Below are 26,353 nucleotides of genomic sequence, written 5' to 3'. Positions count from 1 at the left end.
TGTACATTTACATGTGGAATAAAAACGGCAACCAATGTTAAAGGGTTTCTCCTCCTTGGATAAAACCTACTTGTAAGACCAGTTCCTTAAAGGGGTTGTCCCGCGAAATCAAGTGGGGTTATACACTTCTGTATGGCCATATTAATGCACTTTGTAATATACATCGGGCATTAAAGGGGTTGTCTCGCGGCAGCAAGTGGGGTTATACACTTCTGTATGGCCATATTAATGCACTTTGTAATATACATCGTGCATTAAATATGAGCCATACAGAAGTTATTCACTTACCTGCTCCGTTGCTAGCGTCCCCGTCGCCATGGATCCGTCTAATTTCGGTGTCTTCTTGCCTTTTTAGACGCGCTTGCGCAGATCCGTCTTCTCCCTTCTTCTCCCTTCGGCTCCGCTCGGCAGCATCGGCATTTTGGCTCCGCCCCCTTGTACGCATCATCGCGTAGCTCCGCCCCATGATGTGTGCCGGTTCCAGCCTCCTGATTGGCTGGAATCGGCACGTGACGGGGGCAGAGCTACGCGATGATGCGTACAATGGGGCGGAGCCAAAATGCCGATGCTGCCGAGCGGAGCCGAAGGGAGAAGAAGGGAGAAGACGGATCTGCGCAAGCGCGTCTAAAAAGGCAAGAAGACACCGAAATTAGACGGATCCAGGGCGACGGGGACGCTAGCAACGGAGCAGGTAAGTGAATAACTTCTGTATGGCTCATATTTAATGCACGATGTACATTACAAAGTGCATTAATATGGCCATACAGAAGTGCTGAACCCCACTTGATTTCGCGAGACAACCCCTTTAAATATGAGCCATACAGAAGTTATTCACTTACCTGCTCCGTTGCTAGCGTCCTCGTCTCCATGGTTCCGTCTAAATTCGCTGGCAGCTTGCTTTTTTAGACGCGCTTGCGCAGTCCGGTCTTCTCCTTTCAGCACGAGCCGCTTCAGTGTGCTCCCGCTACAGCTCTTCTGCGCATGCGCAGACGAGCTGTCACGGCTCGGGAGGTGCAGAGCCGCCCAGCTGTCCCGAGAAGCCGCCCAGCTGTCCCGCCGTCCTGCCGTCCTGCCGCCCAGGTAAGTAATGGGCCGGGGGGGGCTGCCGCTGCGCCGGGGGGGGGCTGCGCTGGGGGGCTGCCGCTGTGATGGGGGGGCTGTCGCTGTGATGGGGGGCTGTCGCTGTGCCGGGGGGGGGCTGCCGCTGTGATGGGGGGGCTGTCGCTGTGCCGGGGGGGCTGCCGCTGTGATGGGGGGGCTGCCGCTGTGATGGGGGGGGGGGCTGCGCCGGTTACCTGCTGCCTGGCGGTGGGTGACTGGTCAGCCGTGTTCAATCCAGGGGTCCGGTCGGCGGCTGCGGGGCGTCTGGTTGTCAGGGAGACACAGCTGGTAGCGTCTCGGGAGCGCGCACGTCGGGCTACAGCAAGCGATGGGAAAAGAGCTGGGGGCCATCTTGGGAAAATTTTTATAAGTTGCTGAAACGCTGGAACTGTAAGTACAAACCAGCTAGAAAAGTCATTTACAGGGGGGCTTAGTAATGTATGCTTAATTAGGGGGACTGGGCAAAAAAAAAAATTCAGTGCTTCCTTGAGACAACCCCTTTAACCCCTTAGTGACCAAGCCTGTTTGCGCCTTAATGACCAGGCCAAATTTTGCAAATCTGACATGTGTCACTTTAACATGGAAAAACACCAGAAAGGTTTTGCATATCCAAGCGATTCTGACATTGTTTTTTCGCCACATGTTGTGCTTCATTTAGGCGGAAAAAATAGACCGATAGAAATTGTGTTTATTTATTAAAAGCGCCAAAATTGGGAAAATTTTGAAAAAATCGTCATTTTTTCACATTTCCAACTGCAATATCCTAAATATGTGCAAACATAATATAGAAATTTTTGCTAAGATTTATATTTCCACCCGTTTACTTTATTTTGGGCGCACATTGGAAAAACTTTCGTTTTTTTTTAACTATTTAGGAGACGTACAAATTTAACATTACTTTTTAGCATTTTGAGGAACACTTTGTTTTCCTATACCAAGCCGAGATTGGAAAGGCTCATGAGTGTCAGAATAATAGATACCCCCCCAAATGACCTCATTTTAAAAACTACACCCCTTAATGTATTCACTGAGGGGTGTCATGAGTATTTTGACCCCACAGTTTTTTTTCAGGAATTAATTCAATTTAGAGGAGAAAAAGTAAAATTTCATATTTTTGCAAATCTGTCATTTTAAAGACATATTTTTTTCCTATAGTTTACATGAAAATCAGGATTTACACCCCAAAATGGATACCCCTATTTCTGCCGTGTTCAGAAATATACCCATTGTGGCCCTATTGTTATATCTGAGTCCACAACGGGGCCCAAAATGAAAGGAGTAGTCAGTGTCTTTCAAAACAGAAATTTTGCTTGAAGTCCTTTTAGGCCCCATAGCACACATGTAGAGTTCTTGAGCGCCCAAAACCATAGAAAACCCCCACAAATGACCCCATTTTGAAAACTAGACCCCTTAAGGAATTTATCTAGGGGTGTACTGCATATTTTGACCCCACAGTTTTTGAATGAATTCAAACCAAGCAAAAGGAAAAAATTGTGATTTTCGTTTTTTCGGCAATTCTGTCATTTTAAAAACAGCTTTTTTTGTACAGCACACATATGAAGGAAGACTTACACCCAAAAATGGATACCCCTGTTTGCCCCGTGTTCAGAGACATACCCATTGTGGCCCTAATCTTATGTCTGGATACACAACGGAGCCCAAAATGAAAGGAGCGACCGGTGGCTTTCGGAACACAAATTTTGCTTGAAGTCCTTTTAGGCCCCATTGCCCACTTGTAGAGTTCTTGAGCGCCCAAAACCATAGAGAACCCCCACAAATGACCCCATTTTGAAAACTAGACTCCTTAACGAATTTATCTAGGGGTGTACTGCGCATTTTGACCCCACAGTTTTTGAATAAATTCAAGCAAAGCAAAAGGAAAAAATTTGGATTTTTGTTTTTTTGGCAATTCTGTCATTTTAAAAACAGCTTTTTTTGTACAGCACACATATGAAGGAAGACTTACACCCCAAAATGGATACCCCTGTTTGTGCTGTTTTCAGAAATATACCCATTGTGGCCCTAATCTTATGTCCGCATGCACAACGGGGCCCAAAATAAAAGGAGTGATCGGTGGCTTTCAGAACATAGATTTTGCTTGAAGTCCTTTTAGGCCCCATTGCCCACTTGTAGAGTTCTTGAGCGCCCAAAACCATATAGAACCCCCACAAATGACCCCATTTTGAAAACTAGACCCCTTAACGAATTTATCTAGGGATGTACTGCATATTTTGACCCCACAGTTTTTGAATAAATTTAAGCAAAGCAAAAGGAAAAAAATAGGATTTTCATTTTTTGGGCTATTGTGTCAATTTAAAAACAGTTTTTTTTGTACAGCCCACATATAAATGAAGGCTTTCACCCCAAAATGGATACCCCTGTTTGTCCCGTGTTCAGAAACATACCCATTGTGGCCCTAATAGACTTACAGGACACATGGCTAGGCCTACAATGAAAGGAATACCCGTTGGATTTCAGGTTACCACTGAATAAATTCCAGGCCCCATTGCCCACTTATAGAGCCATTGAGCGGCCAAAACTATAAAGAACCCCCTCAAATGACCCCATTTTGAAAACTAGACCCCTTAACGAATTCATCTAGGGGTGTACTGCGTATTTTGACCCCACAGTATTTGAATGAATCTAAGCAAAGCAGAAGGAAAAAGTTACGATTTTCAATTTTTTTGGCAATTTTTTCAATTTAAAAACAGTTTTTTTGTACAGTGCACATAGGAATGAAGACGTTCACCCCAAAATGGATACCCCCGTTTGTCCCGAGTTCAGAAACATACCCATTGTGGCCCTAATCTACTTACAGGACGCATGGCAAGGCCTATAAAGGACGGAACACCTGTTGGATTTTAGGGCACAACTGAATAAATTCCAGGCCCCATTGCTTATTTGTACAGAATAAAGATTGACTCCCTAAAAATTCCCCCCCTCCCCCTCCGCGCCCTTTTTGGCGTTCGCAAATCTTAGATAAAAGTAAAAATGTGAACTGTGTAGTATTTCCGAAGACAGGGGTAATTACGGAGGCTGGTTGAATGGGCCCATGGGGCAATAAAACCGGGTATCCCCCCCCCCTCCTCTCATGCTTTTTGGGGGTATTTCATGACCTCAGTGGCGGGTATGGGGTGTAAAAAGTGGCGTTCCGTGAGTCTCTGTAAGCTTGATGAGGTGCGGCGGTCTCACACAGAAGGCGCTCAACAAGGTGCTCCTGGAACTGCAGGAAAGCGAGCGTTCCCGGGGCTTCTTGTAAAATACGTATCACAGGTAGCGGTCTGAATAACGCCGGGCTCACGCGGGTGCAGGCGGAATCCACTTGCGGAGGCCCACAGCGGATCCCATCTGTGAGCCCGGCTGTGACCCTGCGTACGGCTGCGTAATGTACTGCGCATAACTGCGTACTCACACAGGCGGTCATGCACAGTACACCTTTGTTTGTATTTCCCGCACCCTCACTTAGTGATGACGCGGGTACCCGCAGCCCGTATACAATGTAGTTGCGTATGGACTGCGGGTATATCCGCGACCATGGAGCACAATGGGCTCTATGCTGCCGATATCCGCAGTAAAATAGAACCTGCTGCGTTCTCTTTTCTGCGAGTGGATTACACAATTCCAACCCGCTAATGTGAGCGGAATTATGTAATCCAATGCGATTGATCTGCGTATTACCGCTGATCAGATGCATGTGGAATCCGTAATTCCTATCCGGTCATGTGAGACCGGCCTAAGGTAGATCGCTACCTTTTTATCACGTGACCGGGGACCGCTCAACGAGGCCCCTACCCGTCACTGCTCCAGGCTCTCTGTGACCGTTGGTCGCTGGGAGCAAGGAGATTTTAAGTTTCCTGGGCTCCCTGACTCCTGCGCATGTGTCCGGCTTTTTGCCGGCAATCGCATGTGCAGAATCCTGGAAGGTCCACGGAGGAAGATCGCGTCGGGATTCAAATACGCAGGCCTCCGGTAAAAAGATTCATCTCCTCTCACCGATCGCATCAGTGAGGGGAGATGAAACTTCAAATTTTTTTTTAAACTTTTACGTGATCGCCATTATTGGATAACGGCGAACACGTGACCAGGAACCGCTCACCGCGGACCCCCATTAAATCTCCATGCTCTTGGCTACGTTTTGTAGCCAGGAGCAGGGAGAATTTAAATTATCCCGGCAATCCACAGCTTTTGCGCATGCGCCCGCCATTTTGGCGACGGGCGCGTGTGCAGAAGCTGTGGTAAGGTCCGCGGATAAATCTGGGGGCCTTAGGTACGTACTTTCATCCTCCCTCACGGATATGATCCATGAGGGGAGATGAAACGTACGCTTTTTAAACTTTTAAAAACTTTTTTTTACTTTTTTTTTTTTAAACTTTTTTACACTTTTTTCTCACTTTACATGATCACTGTCATCCATTGGATGACAGTGATCATGTCCCCGGTACAATCTCTCTGCTCCTAGCTACACATGGCAGCCAGAAGCAGAGGGATTTTAAATTTCCCGGGGCTCGAGCCCGTCTGTTCACGCGCCCGATGTCAATCATCGGGCGCGCATGCGCAGACGGGGATTCGGGTCCCGGGACATCGGGACACCGCTGAGGACTGGGGGTGAGTATTTTCACCTCCCCTCATGGATCCGATCCGTGAGGGGAGGTGAAACTGACTTTTTTAAAACTTTTTTTTAACTTTTTCGCGATCGCCGCTAACCATTGGATAACGGCGATCGCGGTACCGGGGACCGCTCACCGCAGTCCCCGCTGACATCTCCTGCCTCCCGGCTACCTACAGGAGCCGGGAGCCAGGAGATTTTAAATCTCCCGCGCCGCCGGGCCTTCTGCGCATGCGGCTGACGTAATGCCGCCTGGCGCGCATGCGCAGAAGACCGGCTTCGGGCCCCGGAGGCATATTAACACATTCTGCCGCAGTTCTCCAGCGCGGCCGATTCACCCAATCAGCTGGCTGGAATCGGCACATGTGACTACACAGCGTGCACGCGGATTGCCTGCAGCAGCCGTGTGCACTACACAGTACAGTTAAGCAGCCGTGTACTACACACTCCACTTAAGCAGCACGGGGTTAGGTTTAGGGTTAGGTTTAGGGTTAGGGTTAACTAAACCTAACCCTAACCCCAACCCTAAACCTAACCCTAAACACTAATCCTAAACCTTAACCCTAAAGCTTAACCCTAACCCCAACCCTAACCACTAACCCTAAACCTAACCGTAAACCTAACCCTAAACCTAACCCTAAACCCTAACCCCGTGCTGCTTAAGTGTAGTGTGTAGTACACGGCTGCTTAACTGTACTGTGTAGTGCACACGGCTGCTGCAGGCAATCCGCGTGCACGCTGTGTAGTCACATGTGCCGATTCCAGCCAGCTGATTGGGTGAATCGGCCGCGCTGGAGAACTGCGGCAGAATGTGTTAATATGCGCCCCGGAGCGGCAGGAGAGCGGGGAGCAGCGTGCCAGACCTGGGTGAGTAATTTCAGCTGCTCCGATGGATCCGATCCATCAGAGCAGCTGAATCTTTAACTTTTATGTACTTTTATTTACTTTTTTTGCGATCGGCGCTATCCATTGCATAGCGCCGATCGCAATGCCGGGGGGGGCTCCGAACAGCCCGGGATGACAGCTCCATGCTGTCAGCTACCTGCGGACACCGACAGCATGGAGCTATCACGTCCACAGCCCGAGGGGCACTATTCTCTGCAGGAAGCATGTTTTTACGTCCTCAGAGAATAGAGCCCACTTCGGGAGGACGTAAAAACACTATGGGCTGGTCGTTAAGGGGTTAAGAATAACCACGTTGCAAAAGGTCTAATTGATGGGATCCCCAGTGATCAGCTGTAATCTGTGGGGAAACCTTGCAAGGAAGTGTTTCATTTCCCTACAGCTCCACCACTAAAAAATGAATTACCCATTCAAATCTATGAGCTATGTGTGTTATGCAGGAACTGACAATTCCTCCATAGCAAGAAATGCTCTTTGTAAGTCTTCTTCTTATTGGCCAAGAGATGATAATCCTGGACAGAGGACTCTCCTTTATTAACTCAGAATTTTCTAATAGAGTAGATAAAATGGATTCTCTAAACTGGAGAACACCTTTAAAGGGGTTTTCTCACTGTTTACTATTGATGACCAATCCACCACTTGGGATCCCCAGCGATCATCTGATCCTCTGGCCTGTTTTCAGTGCAGCCGAGCCAGACGTCATCATCTGGGTTGGAGTCGGAATTGTAATAGACAGTTTCATTCCCATCTAAATCAATAGGAGGAAAGTCATCCAGGGGCGTAACTATAGGGGGTGCAGGGGATGCGGTTGCACCCGGGCCCAGGAGCGTTAGGGGGCCCATAAGGCCTCTCTTCTCCATATAGGGAGCCCAGTACTGTGAATAAAGTATTAAAGTTGGGGGCCCTGTTACAGGTTTTGCATTGGGGCTCAGAAGCTTCAAGTTATGCCTCTGGGCAGCATCGTTTAGGTATGGGTACGGGTACAGATACAGATAGAGGGAGGGCCCAGCTCACCTTTTGCATCAGTGCCCCTGAGCCTTTAGTTACGCCCCTGAAGTCATCTATTATGCTTCTGGCCCCGAACAATGGGACCAGATGTCCATATTGGTGGTCAGGACTGGAAGTGTAATAGACAGTTTTGCTCAAACCAGATGTCGAGTCACACAACACCGACAGTGAGCCAAATAAATCAGCTGATCAGCAGACTCCCGCCAATCTGCTATTGATGACCTATCCACGGGATGGGTTATCAATAGTAAAAAATAAGAAAGCCCCTTTAAAGATAATCTAGGTCCATTTTTGGGTTCAGGGTTAGTCACAAATCTGCATCGAATATGGACAAATGATAGAGGGTGTGTAGTATATAAAAACCTTTTATGTTTTAAATCCTCACCAGCTTCAAGATCTCTTCTAGCTGTCACTAACTTAGAACAATCTTATTTACATCCACAAGACCCAGTACTTCTCACAGATGAGACTTTGTAAAGCTATCTTTACATGGAGCAACTATCGTTCAGATTGTAGCATATGAACGACAGTCATTCGTTTTCTTTTACACAAAGCACTGAAGTAATTTGTCGAGATATTGTTCTTATAGGGCATCTCCAGGCAAATTTATTCGCAAGTCGTTCAAATATGAATGACTGTGACTTTACACCAGATGACTTTTCAGCAATCAGAGACTATTTTTTTCGGTAAGCTAAAAGGAAAAGACTAACGAGTTATTGCTCGGCTCCCTGTTAGTGGCCATGTTTATACCCTGAACCACCATTGTTTGAATTAGCTCTTTCAAGCAATTAGTCATTCCATGTAAAGCTACCTTTATAGTGTAGTTGTTTATGTTAGTGAATCTTAAATCACTGGTGTGATACACTATTCTTGATAAAATTGTGCTTTAAGAATGTGACTTAAAGGGGTTGCGCCCAGATGTAGAATCCCTCGCTGAATGCAGGGCCATAGATGAAATACTTATTACCCCGGGTCCCATTCTTTCACCCCAGGTAATCAGCTGATTTTGCCAAAAGAAACCATCCAAGCAATTTCTACTGATGCAGGGAAAATATAGACTTACGGACGCCATTTAATGAATGGTCATCCCGCTAGTAACAACATGGCACAAGTTCTGCCACAAAGGGATCCACTCTTATTCAGTGTGGGTTGTAGAGGGGGATTCCTAGTGGGGACCTTGCTCTATGACATTCAGATGCCCTAATAGAGCATATGAACAGGGGATGCCATCTTGGAATAACTCCTTTAAAATAACCGTAGCCATCTGCATTAATGTAAGTAATCTGTACATATTGGCAAATGAACCTCTGTCTTATTTTGCTCCTAGAACCGCCATGAGCTGTTGGCTTTAGAACCTCTCCACACTCTTCTTCAGATGAAATGGAACAAGAGCGCAAGATACATGTTTTTAATGTCTTTTGTTTTTTACTTTGCTTTTAATGTTATTTTTACTCTTCTGTACTATCGAGCCCGTGGAGATGAGGTACAGTGACCTTCAATCTATTTCTTTATACCATTGCTCTGAATACCCCAATGCAAATCAATGGGTTTCAGTACTCCGTATTACGAATGTAATATGGAGCATATACACTCCCATGTGAATGAGACGTTTTAAGGAAGGTACAGGAACTGCAGTTCACAGCTACATTTCTCTTAAAGGGATGGTCCTGTCTGGTTATATTTTTGGAGTTCTTGCAATAACAGCAGATTGCAAGCAGTCCCCTTCCCTTAACTTTTCCTATTTAGGACCTAAAGAATGGTTGTGCCAAATTTCAAGTTTGTATGACACCAGGAAGTTAGAGAATTAGATTAGGTACATTACGTAGGGGTGCACTTACTTTTGCACTTAGCATTAAATAATCAAGTTGTGATCCCTTTACTTTTCCAGTTTAGGACCTAAAGAATGGCAGTGCCAAATTTCATATTTGTACAACACTGGGAAGTTGGAGAATTAGTGGCGAGTCAGTGAGTGAATCAGTGAGGACTTTCGCATTTATATATATAGATTATAATGCTTTTCTCGCTGCAGGGTCTGATCCTACTGAACGTATCTACTAGAAGTGGAATCTTTCAACTCTTCGGGCACTTGTTTATTGTGATTTTCGCCTCATCGTTAATAATTCGTGAGGTACAGTATGTTATCAACCAAACAGTTCTTTTCTGGCATTTATATTGTGGCTCCCAAACACAGATGAGCTGACCCTAGAGATCAACTCTTGACAAGGGACACGACAAAGTGCATTGCAGTAGTGTGAACAGAACTTATTTAGAGGACACAATCATCAGAAGAACTATAATGTTGCTTTACATATATGGTACTGAGTAGAGTTCTTTTCTAGGGTGTAGCAATCTTCCAGTTGAAGCCTTCAGATCTCCAGTCAGTGGTGTCTGATGCCTATTTCCATCTGCTATTGTAAGTATTATTGCAGTGTTTAAATATCTAAAAACATTCCTTAGAATCGCTTAATGCTATTTAATATTTCACATGTAGGAATATATAGACTGGCATCCCACTCAGCAGAATGCCACTCCAAAGAACCAGTTCACCCTGCACTGTACTCTCAAACATGCCCACTAGAAAGGGAATACAGTATTATGTTTCAAATAGTGATGAGTAAACTTTTCAAAAGATTGGTTTGGCCAATTTGCAGAATTTGGGCAAAAAGTTTGGTTCGGTCTGAATGAGTTTGAATGCAACCAGAACTTCACCAATACCCTTAAAACTGGTGCATAACACTAAGAGCCATAAAAGTCCCATATAACACTCTTAGATCACCTATGAGTGTAATCAAGAACTTCTGAGCTGTATTTAACCCCCCAGCAGTTTAGGGCGAGCGCTGTTCCTTCTGAGGAAAAAGGACATTAACCCCTTCATAACATGACCTATTTTGAGCTTAAGGACGCAACAATTTTTGGCGGATTTTCTTTTCCATTTATCAAAAGTCATAACTTTTTTATTTTTCCGTCGACGCGGCCGTGTAAGGGCTTGTTTTTTGCGTGGCGAACTGTAGTTTTTATCGGGATCATTTTTGGGTACATAGACTATATTGTAAAACTTTTTTTTTTTTTTTATGATAGCAGGGAGAGAAAACGCATCAACTCTGCCATAGGTTTTTTTAATTTTTTTTTACAGCGTTAATCATGCAGCATAAATGAGACAATCCATTTTTTCTGTGGGCCGGTACGGTTACAACGATACCAAAATTCTTACATTTTTTTTAGGTTTTTCCACTTTTCTGCAATAAAAAACCCTGTTTTTGGAAATCTTTTTTTTTTCTAAATCGCTGCATTCAAAGTCCTGTAACATTTTTATTTTTTGATGTACGGAGCTCTATGTGGGCTTATTTCTTGCGAGATGAGTTGTAGTTTTTATTGGTACCATTTTGGGGTACATACGGCTTTTTTGATCACTTTTATTGCGTTTTTGTGAGGCAAAATGCTAAAAATTAGCATTTTGCCTCAGTTTTTTAGAGTTTTTTTAAACGCTTTTTTCCATGCACAGTCAAAAGCATGTGCAACTTATTGTACACGTTGTTACGGACGCGATATTACAAAATATGTGGGGTTTTATTTATTTTTTACGTTTTTTATGCTAATCTGAGAAAAAGCATTAAAAAAAATGGGTTTTTTACTTTTACATTTTTTTTTATTCATTTTTTTAATCTTTGTTTTTTTTACAACATTTGTGTCCCTCTGAGGGACTTTCACCACAGCCCTGATGATCGCTGTGATAAGGCATGGCAGAGCTACTGCTCTGCCATGCCTTAGCGCTTATACAGTGATCTCAGGCACTGGCAACACAGGACGAAATGATGAGCTTTTTCCCCTTACCCAAGGCTTTAAATATTCAAAAAAATTAAAGAACAAAATAACTACAAATAATTGGTATTACCACGTCATAACGACCCATACAATAAAATGTTACATTATTTATCCAGCACGGTAAATTATTTCAAACTGCTTAAAATCCTGAGTGCTGATCGTTCTGTGTACACAGCAGCCGTTCAGTATTGAATGGCTGTTGCTTAAAGTGAATGAATAGGGGCAGGGGAGAGCGAGGAGTGAAATCTCCTCCAGCCGTCCCAGCCCCCTGCTGCTCCCTCTGTAAGCGAGCCAGTGATACTCGCTCTTGTGTAACAGCAAAATCTCATCCACTTTGTTGCTACTGTAAATGCAGAGGAATTTCCTTATGGAGGATCCGCACAGAAATTCCACTGCAAATTTACATTCCCCTTTAGAATTTTCTGCAGCTCTACAAGTTCATCTGAAAGTCAAATGAAAGACTATCCGTCTGCACAGAAGGAAATGCAAATGCAAAACTGTTGAGTTATTTTGTTTAATTATAGGGTAGGTTTGGTGTATGAGACTAAGGTACAGTACACAGCACAGCTAATACGAAGTGTATGGCATGGTGCCGGGTGAATACCAAGGCTTTATTCTATTTCATGGTCAATGGGGGTCAGTGCTACAGAAAAACCATGAATTGTATCTCTCTTGCCTTTCTGTATATACAGTATAATGTTATGAGCGATCTATTGAAACAATCACCCTCTTAATGCATGAACATTTATTTATCAGCTTTCTACAAGCTGTTTTCGCCATCCTATCAACATTAACTTATATGTGTGGAGTACAAGAATATCTGATCTTCATTGTCATCGCCATGGCACTTGGATGGGCCAACATGCTGTTCTACACAAGAGGATTTCAGTCCCTGGGTATCTACAGTGTTATGATTCAGAGGGTAAATACAAATACTGATTAATTATCTAATATGAAGAAAAGTTTAAAGGGGTGATCCCCTCTCCATTTTTATAACATATCCATGTGTATATGTCATAAACGTCTGGTAGGTTCAGGTCCTATATCTGGCACTCACACCTATCTTGAGTTATGTGCCCTACTGCCTCTGGCCTGGCTGTATGTAGTGTCTGGGACTTATGGAAACAGTCAAGTTGGTTTTGCTATGCTCTTTCCTTAACCCCATAGAAGTCAATGGGAGTTATGCAAACAGTATAGTACAGCGAGCTATGCTGTTTCTGTAACTCGGGAGCTGTGGAAACAGTGTAGCTCACTGTGCTATGTTGTTTGGGTAGCTGCCATTGACTTCTATGGGAGTCACGGAAATGACACAGCCCAGTCACACTCAGCTACCTCCATTCTTTTATCAACTGTGTATACAGTGGAGTTAACATCATGGTCATATTTGGCTGAGATGGGAAAACCCCTCTAAAGGGTTATTCTGGGATTTTTTTTTCTATTAATGACCGGCAGGGACCTGGCGCTTGGACCCCGCCAATGAGCTGATTCTCAGGGACGCTGCCACTGCAGCCAGTGCAAGAAGCAGAAAGTGCTGACCATAGCACAGTGGCCCAGATTGGTATTGCAGGCACAGTTCCTATTGAATTCAATGGGAGCTGCACTGCAGTACCAACCGGCCCGTTGTGCTATAGTCAGCACTTTCTGCTTCCTGCGCTGACCACAGTGACAGGCACCCCAGGAATCAGCTGATCGTCAGGAATCCAAGCGCGGGGAGGGTGTCCCCATCCATCATCTATTGATAACCTGTCAGTTACCAATAGGACAAACAAAAAAAGTCCCTTAATACCCCTTTAAGTTCTCCAGAACTTTTGCTGTTTATACATATTTTAATGTACAACATTATGTAAAAAAGTAATGAAATATACTGAATAGAGATGAGATGTGAGAATCTTTGAACCAACTTTCCATGTTAACTGTTATGCTTCATTTCACAAGAACACTTCCAATTAAAAAGTATATGTATAAAAAATGTTGAAATAGCGCACACTGAACTTCTAGTCAACTGGAGTTAGTCGAATAGCAAATATCTCTATCAAGAAATTAATAGCAAATATCTCTATCAAGGAATTAATAGTAGAGATGAGAGAGTATACTCGCTAAGGCACATTATTCGAGCGAGTAGTGCCTTAGCCAAGTATCTCCCCGCTTGTCTCTAAAGATTCGGGGGGCGGGGAGCGGCGGCGGAGAGAGGGGAGGAACGGAGGGGAGATCTCTCTCTCCCTTCCCCCCCTTGCCCCCCGCAACTCACCTGTCACCAGCGCCGGCCCCTGAATCTTTAGAGACGAGCAGGGAGATACTCAGCTAAGGCACTACTCGCTCGAGTAATGTGCCTTAGCGAGTATACTCGCTCAGCTCTAATTAATAGCAAATATCTCTAGCAAGGAATTATAGAATTATACATATGACTGGTTTGCAATTTACTTAATAATGTTGCAATGTTCTTTGCAAAATGATTCAAAATGTTAAACTTTTCAAGAAAGTAGGCTTTCAGAAATCAGTGCCCTTCATGAAATTGTTCACACGGCCAAACAGAGAAACCTAGAATTCTTCCCTAACGAGGAGCAGAAATTCAAAAACAATGCTGTTTACAGATACGCTTGACAACCAGAGTGCCATGTTGTGCTGCTGGGACCTCTAGTTTTATGGGTTTCCAGAAACACACTTCCACAGGTGTGGCATGATTGAGCTGGATGGGTGTGGACAGTGTTTCTCAAATCCAGTCCTCGGGATCCCCAACAGGTCATGTTTTCAGGATATCCTATAGTAAGGCTGCCTGTCCACAGGTAGGTTTGAATTGCGTTCCCCGCTGCGATAATCCGGCCACGGGGAACCCAATGAAATCTCTTCATAGCGCTGCTATGGAGAGCGCTTCCCCCTGTCCACGAGCGGAGAATCATTGCAATTCTCCCCTCGCAGGTGGCAATTTGCAGCATGCTGTGATTTGCCGCGATTCTCCGCGGTCAGCCTATCTGTCAGATAGGCTGACAGCGGAGATCTGTCTGCCGGCTCCTGCTCCCAGGCGATGGTATTCCGCGGCGGATCTCCGCCGTGGGATACTGCAACGCCCGTGGACAGGTAGCCTAAGAAGACTTGTGGCTATGTCTGAGGCACCGGCAATAATTATATCATCTGTGCAATACTGTGGAAATCCTAAAAACATGACCTGCTAGGGGTCCCTGAGAACTGCAGTTGAGAAACACTGGGTGTGGAGTTCTCCAGCCAGCCAATCACCACCAGTGTGCTGCATATAAACACCAGCCCCTCTTCCTAGAGGGCGCTGGTCATTTATTCCTTTTGCTATTTTCCTTATTCCCTCTCAGAACCCTGGGTTTTGGAGTCTTGCATATTTTGCTGTGGTGTTGCTTGTTTGCATGGGGTTCTGGGTGGGATCGGACACTTGTTGTTCGCTATTCAAGGTGTATGTCCCTTGTCTGTTTGTGTGTACTGTGTCCTGTTCAGCATATGTGTTGTATACCATATAGATCAAGCCAGGCCCCTAGTCTCCAGTTTGGATGGGGCCATCGGCCTCCTTGCAGGCAGGACTCCCTCTGCTTTGAGTTGTCTTGTTAGAGTAGGGACTCACAAGGCAACAAGGGCCCTTGTTGTGGGCTTGTGAGCTTAAGTGTCTTGACCAAAATATGAACCAATACCTTTTATGTACATTAGCTATTCTATCCGCTTATTGATGTTCATATTTTAGGTGAGTGTTTTGGTATTTGTCACTCATTGTTAGATGTCTGCTTGCAAGTCCTGTTGGCAGTTCAGTTTGTTATGGTGTTCAGCGTGTATGCATGTTCCCCTCTCCCAGTCCTTTCCCTCCAGTCCTAGTTCGTGTTGAGTCCGTGTAGGTCATTGTTTCCATGGCCTACCCGGACATGATGTAATGACCAGTCTTCCATTTGCGTTCGTCCTGGATGGGGTGTGTCTTACGCTCAGGGCGAATGTGACACTGAGTAATGTTTCAAGGGCTTGGACAGCGACCTACAGTTCAACCACTTTAGGCGGCTAATCCATAGATCTGATATTATTATGGGCTTATTTACACGAGCATATATTGGCCAGCACTTTCACAGCCGACCGATATACGCTTCCCTCTGAGCAGTCCCCCCCCTTCCCTCCCCCTTACCGGATCTCTGCCTCTCTCCTCCCCTCCAGCTGTTTGCAATGGGAGTGGGTGGGACAGAGGGTGGAGCTTCGATCCCGCCACTTGTCCGCAGCCAGCAATGTGAGTGGGCGGGACAGAGCAGAGCTTAGCTCCACCCCATCCTGACTCCTCCCATTGCAAACGCCGGAGTGGAAGAGAGATGCAGAGAGCCGATGAGGGGGAGGAAAGGGGGGAACTGCTCAGATGGAAGAATATATCAGCTAACCGTGAAAACGCCGGCCGATATGCGCTCGTGTAAATAAACCCTAAGGGTGAGAATAAAGCTGGACACAGCGCTTCTTTTGTTGTCAAAAATGCTTAAAAGACCTACAGGAACACATATCTATATGCCAAACAAGTCACACTTGTGCAACAACAGGCAAGACCTGTTCATCATTTCCTACATAACTTCTGCCGCAGTTAATACATGTCTAGACAATAGGATTTCATCTTGGAAGCAATGTTGTTTTTTCTTCAACATGATTCAGCTGGCAGCATCTTCTGCAATAAGATAGCAGTTAACCCTTTCCAATCCACTGTCTGACCTCTGAAGACATTATGATTTAAGGCTGTACAGCTCCAATGTTGGAAGACGTCCGCCGGGGTTCTCTTACTGTATATTGCCAGCCTCTTTGCTGCCGGAGCCTATCCAACGTGTCACCTCGTGCAGTACTGGCTTTAGCCAGCATATAGCGCCGTTGCATAACGGCAGAAAAAAGAGTAAGCCCCCTAGGAAAACCAAGATACAAATTGGATTGGAAAGGGTTAATAGATGGGACATATCGAGGGACAATTCTTTATCACATTTATCAGGGATGCAATAAGTACAGAGTGGCCCCTAGCACAAACTGGATAATCCTGTCTTCTAGCAAGGATTATCTACTAGTGGAACAAAGCATCAGATATGATCAAATATGTCTCAGACTTGTTTCCCACAAAGGCAGACAATAGAACACTTCCTGATGGCTCATATTACATTGTTGGTTGATTCCACCCAAATCATTCCCTGACAACTATCCTACCAACAGATCAGAGAGTAAGAAGCACTGTGGCCAACCCTTTGGTCAATGTTTCTGATGACATACTGTAAAATAGATACAAATATGACTGTGTTTATCAAACAAAATATATTTATTTTCCAGGTCATTTTGAACGATGTCTTGAAGTTTCTATTAGTGTATATTCTCTTCCTATTAGGATTTGGTGTAGGTAAGCAGCTCAATGTCTTTTCTGCACATTAGTACATGAGAAAACTAGGTTAAATGACTACTTTTATTATGTGGCTTTGTAATATACATAGGCATAAGATCAAATAATTTGCCAAATTGTTTCAAAAGCATCAGGCTTGTCCAGTGATACAAAGTAACTTGTGTTGTGCAACTCCAGACAGTCACCTAGATTTCTGTCTACACGAATTATAATGAGCTTTTATACAGCTACAGTAGTCACGTAGCATGGACATTTAAAAGACATGTACACACTTTCAATCTATATTTTGTGTTGGCCCAACACATCTAAAATAAAAATGGAGCAACTTTAGTAAAAATGATCCTACCCATTATGTGTCTGTAGTTGCTATACAATCCTGTATGTATGCCTGGTTACAGACTACAAATAAACTGTATGGCCATATTAATGCACTTTGTAATGTACATTGTGCATTAATTATGAGGCATACAGAAGTTATTCACTTACCTGCTCCGTTGCTGGCGTCCCTGTCTCCATGGTGCCGTCTAATTTTCAGCGTCTAATCGCCCGATTAGACGCGCTTGCGCAGTCCGGTCCTCTCCTTTGCTGAATGGGGCCGCTCGTGCCGGAGAGCTGCTCCTCGTAGCTCCGCCCCGTCACGTGTGCCGATTCCAGCCAATCAGGAGGCTGGAATCGGCAATGGACCGCACAGAAGCCCTGCGGTCCACCGAGGGTGAAGATCCCGGCGGCCATCTTCACAAGGTAAGTATGAAGACGCCGGACCGCAGGGATTCGGGTAAGTACTATCTGTTTTGTTTTTTTTATCCCTGCATCGGGTTTGTTTCGCACCGAACGGGGGGGCTATTGAAAAAAAACAAAAACCGTTTCGGCGCGGGACAACCCCTTTAATGTGATAATTCAGTCATATATATATTTCAGCACTTTATTATTGCTCCAGTTCCTCAGCTCCCATTGAATTCAAGGGGGTTCATGGGAGTTGCGCCTGCAATACTAACCTAGGCCTCTGCATTGACAGCTATCTGCTTGCAGCTCTATCCACACAGCAGCTCAGGGAAACAGCTTATCGGCGTGGATCTTAAGCGGCGGACCACCGCCAATCACCTGTTGATGACCTATCCTGAGGATTGGTCATTGATGCTAAAATCTCAAAACCATTTTAATCTACACCCTGATATCTGTAGGTTACTAAGAAGAAAGGGCAGAGGGATTGGGGTAACTTATCAATGTTGTTTGTTTGTGTTTCCATGACAGCTTTCTTTAATTCTGCATTTAGATGCAATGAAACAAAAAAAAAATGTTTTGAAAAGAGTCCATTATTGGCACAAAGGGCGCTTTCAGATGAGCGTGTTTTACCTCCGTATTTGGTCTATGTTTTGCAAACCATAATATGGATCTAATGTAAATCTATGTATCTATTTACATGGCTGTATTTTTCATAGACGGTTTTTAAAATTTCAGCATGACCCGTTTTTTTCAGTTTTTGCCTCTTTTAAGGTTGGGTTCACACAGGGCGGAATCCCGATGGAAATCTCGTGGTTTTGCCGCGGCACTTAGCCGCATTCTTTTCCGCTGCGGACGGCAGAGAGGAGCGCGGCCGCAATGAAAAAAAAAAGACATGCTGCAGCCAGGGAATCTGCGCCGCAGCACCGGCTCATGCCGGCTTTGACGTGACAGATTGGCCGTCCCGTGTGGGCAAAATTTTTGACGAATCTCGTCCACATGGCTGGCTAATCCTGGGATTAGCAGCCACTGGCAGATTTGCATCTACATGGAATTTCCGTGGCAAATCTGCCGTGTGTGAACCCACCCTAAGGCCGGCTTCACACGGGCGATAAAATCGAGATGCACAAATCTTGCACGAATATGAGCCCTATTCTTTTGAATGGGGTCATACGCATGAGCGATGTTTTCCCGCATGGCACCACAATGCGGGAAACAAATCGCGGCATATTCTATCCAGATCCTCGGCATGATCCACAACCATTCACTGAGTGTAAAGGCACAGAAGTGATTGTATCTGGGACAACTGCCAAACACATTAGCGCATGACAATCACCCGCAAGAAGGGACCTTTGTTGTAAATGTCTGTAAAAACAGTAAATCAGTACAATCTGCCGATACGTGTAAAGTAAAGCCTTTTTTCTCCTTTCTTTCCACAGCTCTGGCTTCACTAATTGAGCCTTGCGCTGAGAGTGAGCAGTGCGGTTCTTATAACAGCTTTAGGACGGCTACCGTGGAATTATTTAAGCTTACCATCGGACTAGGAGACTTGGAGATACAGCAGCACTCAAAGTATCCCATCCTGTTTCTGCTTCTTCTGATCATTTATGTCATATTGACATTTGTGCTTCTTCTTAATATGTTAATTGCGCTAATGAGTGAAACTGTGGATAAAATTTCAAAGGAAAGCGAAAACATCTGGAAGCTTCAGGTGTGTATATAGTGTAAATGTCATAGTCATGATAGTATAAAACAATTATTAAATGGGATCATGTTGTGAGTGCAGTTATCAAATATGCAGATAGGATATTTTCAATTAAGGTCAGTTGCAATCTTTACCTGATGTTTAAACATGGTGGATTTGTTGTAGGTTCCCAAAATTTGCATAGGCATATACAGATTTACTGAAGTTTAACTTGACTCCTAATGTACTTAAAAATATTTTGTGCCACAGTTAATTTCCCTTCAATAGCTTTTCAATTTCCTTAGTTGTGTTAAGAGAGCAAATTTTTTTCAATGACTCAGGGCTCTTTCCCACGAGCGTAGGCGTTTTTACGTGCGCCCGCCAGCGTTGTAAAAACGCGTGAACGGTTGCACAAATCTAATGTTTGTGTGCCCGCTCAGACAGCTCAGCCCTGGCACATATACGCCAAGGCCGCAATGCCGTTGCCTCCCCTTTGCCGGCTCACCTCCTTTCTCCTTCCCTCCAGCTGTGTGCAATGGGAGTGGAGCTAATCACACCCCCCCTCCTCACCCCTTGCTACAGCCAGCAATGGGAGGGGACGGAGCTTAGATCCGCCCCCCTCCCATTGCAAACAGCCAGAGGGGAGAAGAGGGAGGGAGTTTAGCAGTCACACTGCTCCCTCCCACCCACCTCCCTTTTCTGACTGCTATCATTGGCTCCCATAGGAGCCTATGCAGCGGTCGACGTATTCCCGGCACAAAGATAGTGCCAGGACTATCTTTGCTGCCCGGCGCTATATTTGCCGGCAGGGTGCTTTTACGCACAGGAATATGCTTGTGTGATCTGATGCATTGGAATCCAATGCATCAGATGGTAGCGTAAAACGGCGGCCGATATACACTCGTATGAATAAGCCCTCAAGATGAGAAAATTATCACAGTTGAGTTAACCCTTTCCAATCCACTGTCTCACCTCTGAAGACATTATGATTTAAGGCTGTACAGCTCTGATGTTGGTAGACGTCCATCGGGGCTCTCTTACTGTATATTGCCAGCCTCTCTGCTGTCAAAGCCTATCCAACGTGTCATCTCATGCAGCACTGGCTTTAGCCAGCAGATAGCGCCGTTGTATAACAGCAGAAAAAGAGTAAGCCCCCCTAGGCAAACCAGGATGCAAATTGGATGGGAAAGGGTTAAACTTTGCTACTGGTGGTGACTGATGTCATTGTATGGCACCGCCAGACATAATGTCCTGAGTGTATAGCCTGACAGTATAAAGTATACAAAGTATAATTCACTAATTTTCTTTTTCTCCCAGAGAGCAAGAACTATATTGGAGTTTGAAAAAATCTTACCAATATATTTTAGCGATATCTTCAAGCTTGAAGAGAAGTGCAAATTCTCTGAAAATGACATCAGGCAATGTATAAGGTAATGCAAATTGTGATGGAATCTAATACAAATGTAACATAAATGAATCTATATATAAATAATACATCTTTTCATTATCTACAGAATTAACAAAGTGAAATGGACGGAATGGCACAATGAGGTCACCTGTGCATATGAAGATGATAATGTCTCACAGTCAAACGGTTGGTCAACTGGCGTAACTCTTATTGTGACGCTGTCGCTGGCATAGTTATGGGTCAGTGTGGCTGACAACTCCAACTTCAGTTATGTGGCAGTTAATTAAAGGGGTTGTCTCGCGAAATCAAGTGGGGTTATACACTTCTGTATGGCCATATTAATGCACTTTGTAATATACATCGTGCATTAAATATGAGCCATACAGAAGTTATTCACTTACCTGCTCCGTTGCTGGCGTCCCCGTCGCCATGGTTCCGTCTAATTTCGGTGTCTTCTTGCTTTTTTAGGCGCGCTTGCGCAGATGGGTCTTCTCCCTTCGGCTCCGCTCGGCAGCATCGGCGTTTTGGCTCCGCCCCTTGTACGCGTCATCGCGTAGCTCCGCCCCATGACGTGTGCCGGTTCCAGCCTCCTGATTGGCTGGAATCGGCACATGTGACGGGGGCGGAGCTACGCGATGTATTGCCGGCTCCATTGAATTCAATGGGCAAACATCATTCTTCTCTGCCACAGCTGTTACAGCTGTGGCAGAGGAGAATGCTTTGTCTAGGATATGTTCTCAATGGGGTCGGCGCTGCTGCCGCCAGCCCCATTGAGCGCATATAGAGAAGAACAGGAATTGCAGATCGCAGATAGGTGCGATCTGCGATTTCTGTTCTATAATTAATCGGACGAGCGCATAAAAAGTGCTCATGTGTCCGATACCATTGCAAAGCAATGGTTCTATAAAATCGCCGGACGCATGCGCTTGCGCAAATCGCGCGAAAAAACTCCCGTCTGACCGAGGCCTTAACTTGCATCTATGGTTTGCACGGTGATTGATGTTTACAGACTTTGATTTCTGGGAGTATTCCTGAGCCCATGCAGTGATTTGCATTACAGAATCATGCCGGTTAATGCAGTGATGCCTGAGGGCCCCTAGATGTTGAGTATCCTATATTGATCATCTTGGCCTGTGCACATGATTCTCTCCACATCCTGTGGATCTTTTGATAATATTGTGAAATGTAGATGGTGGGATAGTCAAAATCGTCACAATTTTATTTTGAGGAACATATTTCTGAAATTGTAGATGCAGTTTTCCACAGATTGGTGAACCTCTGACCATCTTTTCTTCTGAGAGACTCAGCCTCTCTAACATGCTCTTTTCATACACAGCCATGGAACTTAGTAGGAAATTGGCTCTCCAGCTGTTTTTCATTAGTACCACTTACTTTTCCAGCCTCTTGTAGAATAACTGTCTCAACCTTTGTGAGATGTGTGGCTGCCATCAATTTGTAAAGGAGTTCTTTTTTTAAACATGAAATAAAAAAATCTCATTTTCACCTTCTGATATGTGTTCTATGTTCTACTATGAATAAAATGTGGTGATGAGATTTCCAAATCATTGCATTCTTTTTTTTCTTGACATTTAGTTACATTTTACATGGTGTCAGGGGTTTAATCACAGCATGCTTTATCGCAGTTGGTTTTCCTCGCTGACCGGGAAAAACATATCAGAGTGAAAACTTATACCAAAAGTATTACTATGAGATATTTATTTAGCTTTAAAGCGCCCCTTGAAGCATGATGCTCAAGATTGATATGTAAGTCAGTACCTACAGGAATTGATCACCTATTTACTTTCCTCAGATCTTACTTTTTGGCTGCTAATTAGTTCATCTCTTTTAGGACAGAGCTATGAACTGTGACTATAGCTACAGTGTTCAATCTAAAGTAGCCTAGGACATACCTTCTGTCTCATCATTGGTTCAGCTGGTCTTCTCTGCAGCCTGAACCAATGATCAAACAGGGGGTGTGTCGTGGACTATTTCAGTTTAGGCACCGTAGCTAAACTATAGTCACAAATCACAGCTCTATCCTAATAGAGCTGAGCTAAAAAGGAGCATGATCGGAGGAAAATAAATAGCAGGTAAGCGACCCTTGTAGGTACTGACTTACATATCAACTTTGTGCCTTGGTCGCTTTAATCTTGTATTTTTGGTGGCCCACCATAAAAATAATTGCCTAATAATCAATTGTTTGTTTTTTGTTATGAATGAAGAATCAGTCTGCTCCAGTGTAAGCACCATTGATGATACGGATTTATCAAAACGAAAAGAACATACTACAATCCAGATGAAAAATGAAGAGGACGCATTCATGGAAACAGCATTTTAATAGATGTCTGTGACCAACAGATGGGATAAATATGTGGAGCTGGTTCATCACATCACCACGCATAGACATAATTTCTGTCATGCTGTCAGGGTTTGCACAGGTAGATTAAGCCTTTGTCAATCCCCTAAAACTGAAGGGATTGTGTATCGTTGATTACAAATTCATCAAAGCCATTTAAAGTTGTGTTTTATACTTAATTTAATAAATATGAGTTAACAAAATGTAATAGCAAGCAAACAGAGCATGGCAGGACCGCTATGTATGTTGGGGGTATGAAAATGGAGCCTTAACTAGCGGGACCCCATGTGATGATGAAGCGTGTCTCTAAGACAGTTGTGCTTGAGTTGCGGAAGAGCTGAATTGTGCTTAGAAAACCATTGCTGTGGAGGACGTTCCAAAGAGAACCTGTGTAAGCAGACAAGCTGGCATACTGGAGATACCCCTAACAAGTGCTCAGCTGTTACGAGAGCGAGCCTGAGATCCACTGGATGAGTAATGCCTGGGGAGCGAGATTGCTAGAGACTGAATAGAGAGAACCAGTATTGAATGCCATTGCCATGTGCTGTGTCCACCAGACTGCAGTCACCTGTTACTAGAAAGGTTCTTCAGTAAAGAACTGTTGAAGCATCACTATGTGACACTCTCTCTTCACTGCTGTCCCTTCTGACCCCACCATACAATATATTACTGGTATGACTTCATGAATATCTAGAGATGATGTGAGTAGACCAGACATGGAAGCAGCAGCCGGTTCCAATGTCCCTGGCCCAATTGGTGAGCTTGCGGTCAGTTTACAATTACAAACCTACTCTAAATATCCTTATCTTTTAAAATATGTAATCTATGTCTATCAGAGCTCTTAAAGGGGCTTTAGCAAGTTATAAAGTTATCCCCCACCCACATTGGGAATGCCTTTATGATTGGAAGGGGGCCAACTGTTGGAAATCCCACCAATCGAGTGAACAGGGATCTTGTTGTTCCCCGATTGAATGGAGCAGAGGTCGCACAGGGTGTGCCACCGCTCCATTCACTTCACTTACAGCGCCGGAGATTGCTGAAGTGCTTGAAAGTAATAATCTCTGGCACTGCCATTGAAATGAATAGAGCAGTACCGTGCCTACACAACTTCCACTCCATTCCCTCGTGGACCAACCAGATCCCAATTTATTCCCCACTCTCCTGTACACTCTTGCCCCCACATCTCCTGTACCACCCCGCCCTGATTGAGCTCCCGCATGCATCAAAGCGCTGCGGAATAAGTTGGCGCCATACAAATAGAGATTATTTCTTGGGATCGGTGGGGGTCCTAGCAGCCGGACCTCCACAAATCATAACGGGTAAACAAACTGTGGCACAAAAAAGTTATTATGTGTTAAAAGTCATGTTAAACTTTGCTGTATCTGTAAATAAAATTTTTTAATGAAACCAAACAAAATTGTGAGCATAATATAATCCCGCCATCCCAACTGACAGAGAGCAGCAGTTTGTGTAATAAGAACGCAATCTGGGACTTAATTAAGGATTAATAAAGGAGGTAATGAAATTACTGACCCAGGGTCACTTACACACAAGGAACAAGTGGAAAAAGCCAGGAAAATAATTGACAGTGGGAAAAATAAATGGCCAGCTACAGTATAACGTGGTGAAACAGCCATACGATCTGCCGGGAGATGAAATGAAAATGTGTCAGCCTGATTTTCCAGGTGACATGATGGGGATGATTGGCTGAAGATGTGCACTGCGGCCGCCGTTATGCTGTTTGGTGAAAACAATGGGTTGAGGAGATAAGGAAAAATATCAGTCTGATTCGAGACGCCCACATGCCGTAATGCACACTTTGCATTGCAGGTAACACGTTATCGCATATAGAAAATACTCATCCAGCCCATAGGCCTCCTGCAGACAGGTGGAAATTTCGCGGCAGGATTTCCTGCAGAATTTCCGCCCGTACCCGCCGCTATAGGATTGCATTACATAATGCAACCCTATGCACACAGCCGTGATTTGTCTGCGTGAAAACACACGTGGAAAACATATCACGGCATGTTGTATTTCTGTGCGTGTCTCGCAGAGGCCCGCACAGAAAAGTCACCGGTGACGTGTCGGCTCCACTCTGTGCATGCACCAGCTGGGCGGCAGCCCGTACATAGAAGAGCTGGGAGACGCGGCAGCAGGTGAGCCGCAGTGGTCACTGCAGGGGCACAGGTCTTTTGCTATTGGTGATCTATCCTCAGAACAGGTCATCCATAGTTGATTGGCGGAAGTCCATCACTCTGGATCCCTACGATCCCCTGATCTTCTGGTCTATTGTAAGTGCAGCAGTCTGGTCATCATCCTCAGTGGTCAGGATGGGAAGAGTAATAGGCGGCTTCACTCCCATTGGAGCTGCGGTGCTGGCGAACGCTGCTGTGTATACCCTGGACAGCAAGAGTAACAAACAGAGAAGTCCAATAAGACCTGATATATCACTGAAGGGTAAGATGACCGGCTCAGGCTCACGGATTTTGGCCATGCAATGCGAGCACAGTCGCTCGAAAAATCTATAATGCTTGGACAGATCAACGGCAAAAGACGACCCGGCCGCCAAAGAACACGATGGCTGATACTGCCAGAGCTGATACTGGCATGGATATCACACAACTGAAAGAAGCAGTGCAAAACCAAACATGGAGGGAGCTCACCTTTAGGGTCGCGAACAACTAAACGGCTAACAAGAACGTTAGTGAGAAGGGGTCCAATTGCACCTTATTACTGAAAATGGGGCAAATGGGAGATTATTACTGAAAGAGGGCATTATTAATAAAAGGAGGCAAACAGACATTATTTCTGAAAAGGGGGCTAATTGGGCATTATTACTAAAAAAAGAGGCAAACTGAGATATTATTTCTGAAAGGGCACAAACGGGGGAATTATTTCTAAATGGAGGCATTATTAGTGAATGGGGACAGAAGGGGCTGTATTATTGCTGAGTGGAGAGATAAGGAGGGCACTATTGCCAGGTGGGGTTACTTTTACTGTGTGAGGGTCATTATAAGCAGCACTTAGTGTGTGGGGCCTACAGGAGTCACAAAAATGGGGACAGTACTGCTGTGTGGGGTACCACAGGTGGCATTATTACAATCTTAAGTACTATAGAAGGGGGGATTGTCTAAAGGCGGTCTGGGCCAGATCTAGAAGTAATGAGGAACTAAACCAACTATCCAGAGAGGACGTCACCTGCGATCACTGGACATAATGGCACTGTAATCACATATATGGCCTGCAGTACGCCTGTGAAGAGTTAATACTCTACCCGTATATGCGCACGGTATGTGCTGCAGATATACTGCCGCATGTGTGTTGCAAATTGCAGAAGTCTGTTGAGACTCTCTAGCCCAGGGGCCATATATACCTGCTTACAGCATACCCAC

The 26,353-nt window shown here is 44.8% G+C and overlaps 1 protein-coding gene across 4 annotated transcripts in view; it reads left to right on the top strand.

Annotated features, from left to right (window-relative positions):
• Positions 1-23,890, top strand: part of LOC136625356 (transient receptor potential cation channel subfamily V member 3-like) — a 45,355-nt gene extending 21,465 nt beyond the window's left edge. For 3 of the 4 annotated variants that reach the window (XM_066599478.1, XM_066599477.1, XM_066599480.1), the window contains 9 exons: positions 8,946-9,101; positions 9,648-9,746; positions 9,958-10,031; positions 12,197-12,362; positions 16,727-16,793; positions 18,953-19,224; positions 20,515-20,627; positions 20,712-20,791; positions 22,828-23,890. In XM_066599478.1, coding sequence (XP_066455575.1) covers positions 8,946-9,101; positions 9,648-9,746; positions 9,958-10,031; positions 12,197-12,362; positions 16,727-16,793; positions 18,953-19,224; positions 20,515-20,627; positions 20,712-20,791; positions 22,828-22,943 — 1,143 coding nt within the window. In that variant the 3' untranslated portion in view covers positions 22,944-23,890. Of the gene's footprint in view, positions 1-8,945; positions 9,102-9,647; positions 9,747-9,957; positions 10,032-12,196; positions 12,363-16,726; positions 16,794-18,952; positions 19,225-20,514; positions 20,628-20,711; positions 20,845-22,827 lie in introns of all 4 variants that reach the window. The other variant, XM_066599479.1, reaches the window with a different exon arrangement.
• Positions 23,891-26,353: the final 2,463 nt, after the last annotated feature.

The sequence above is a fragment of the Eleutherodactylus coqui genome, chromosome 4, assembly GCF_035609145.1.
Source record: "Eleutherodactylus coqui strain aEleCoq1 chromosome 4, aEleCoq1.hap1, whole genome shotgun sequence".
In the NCBI taxonomy this organism is placed as follows: Eukaryota; Metazoa; Chordata; class Amphibia; order Anura; family Eleutherodactylidae; genus Eleutherodactylus; species Eleutherodactylus coqui.
The sequence above is the reverse complement of the archived record's forward strand: the minus strand, read 5'-3'. Positions and strand labels throughout refer to the sequence as shown.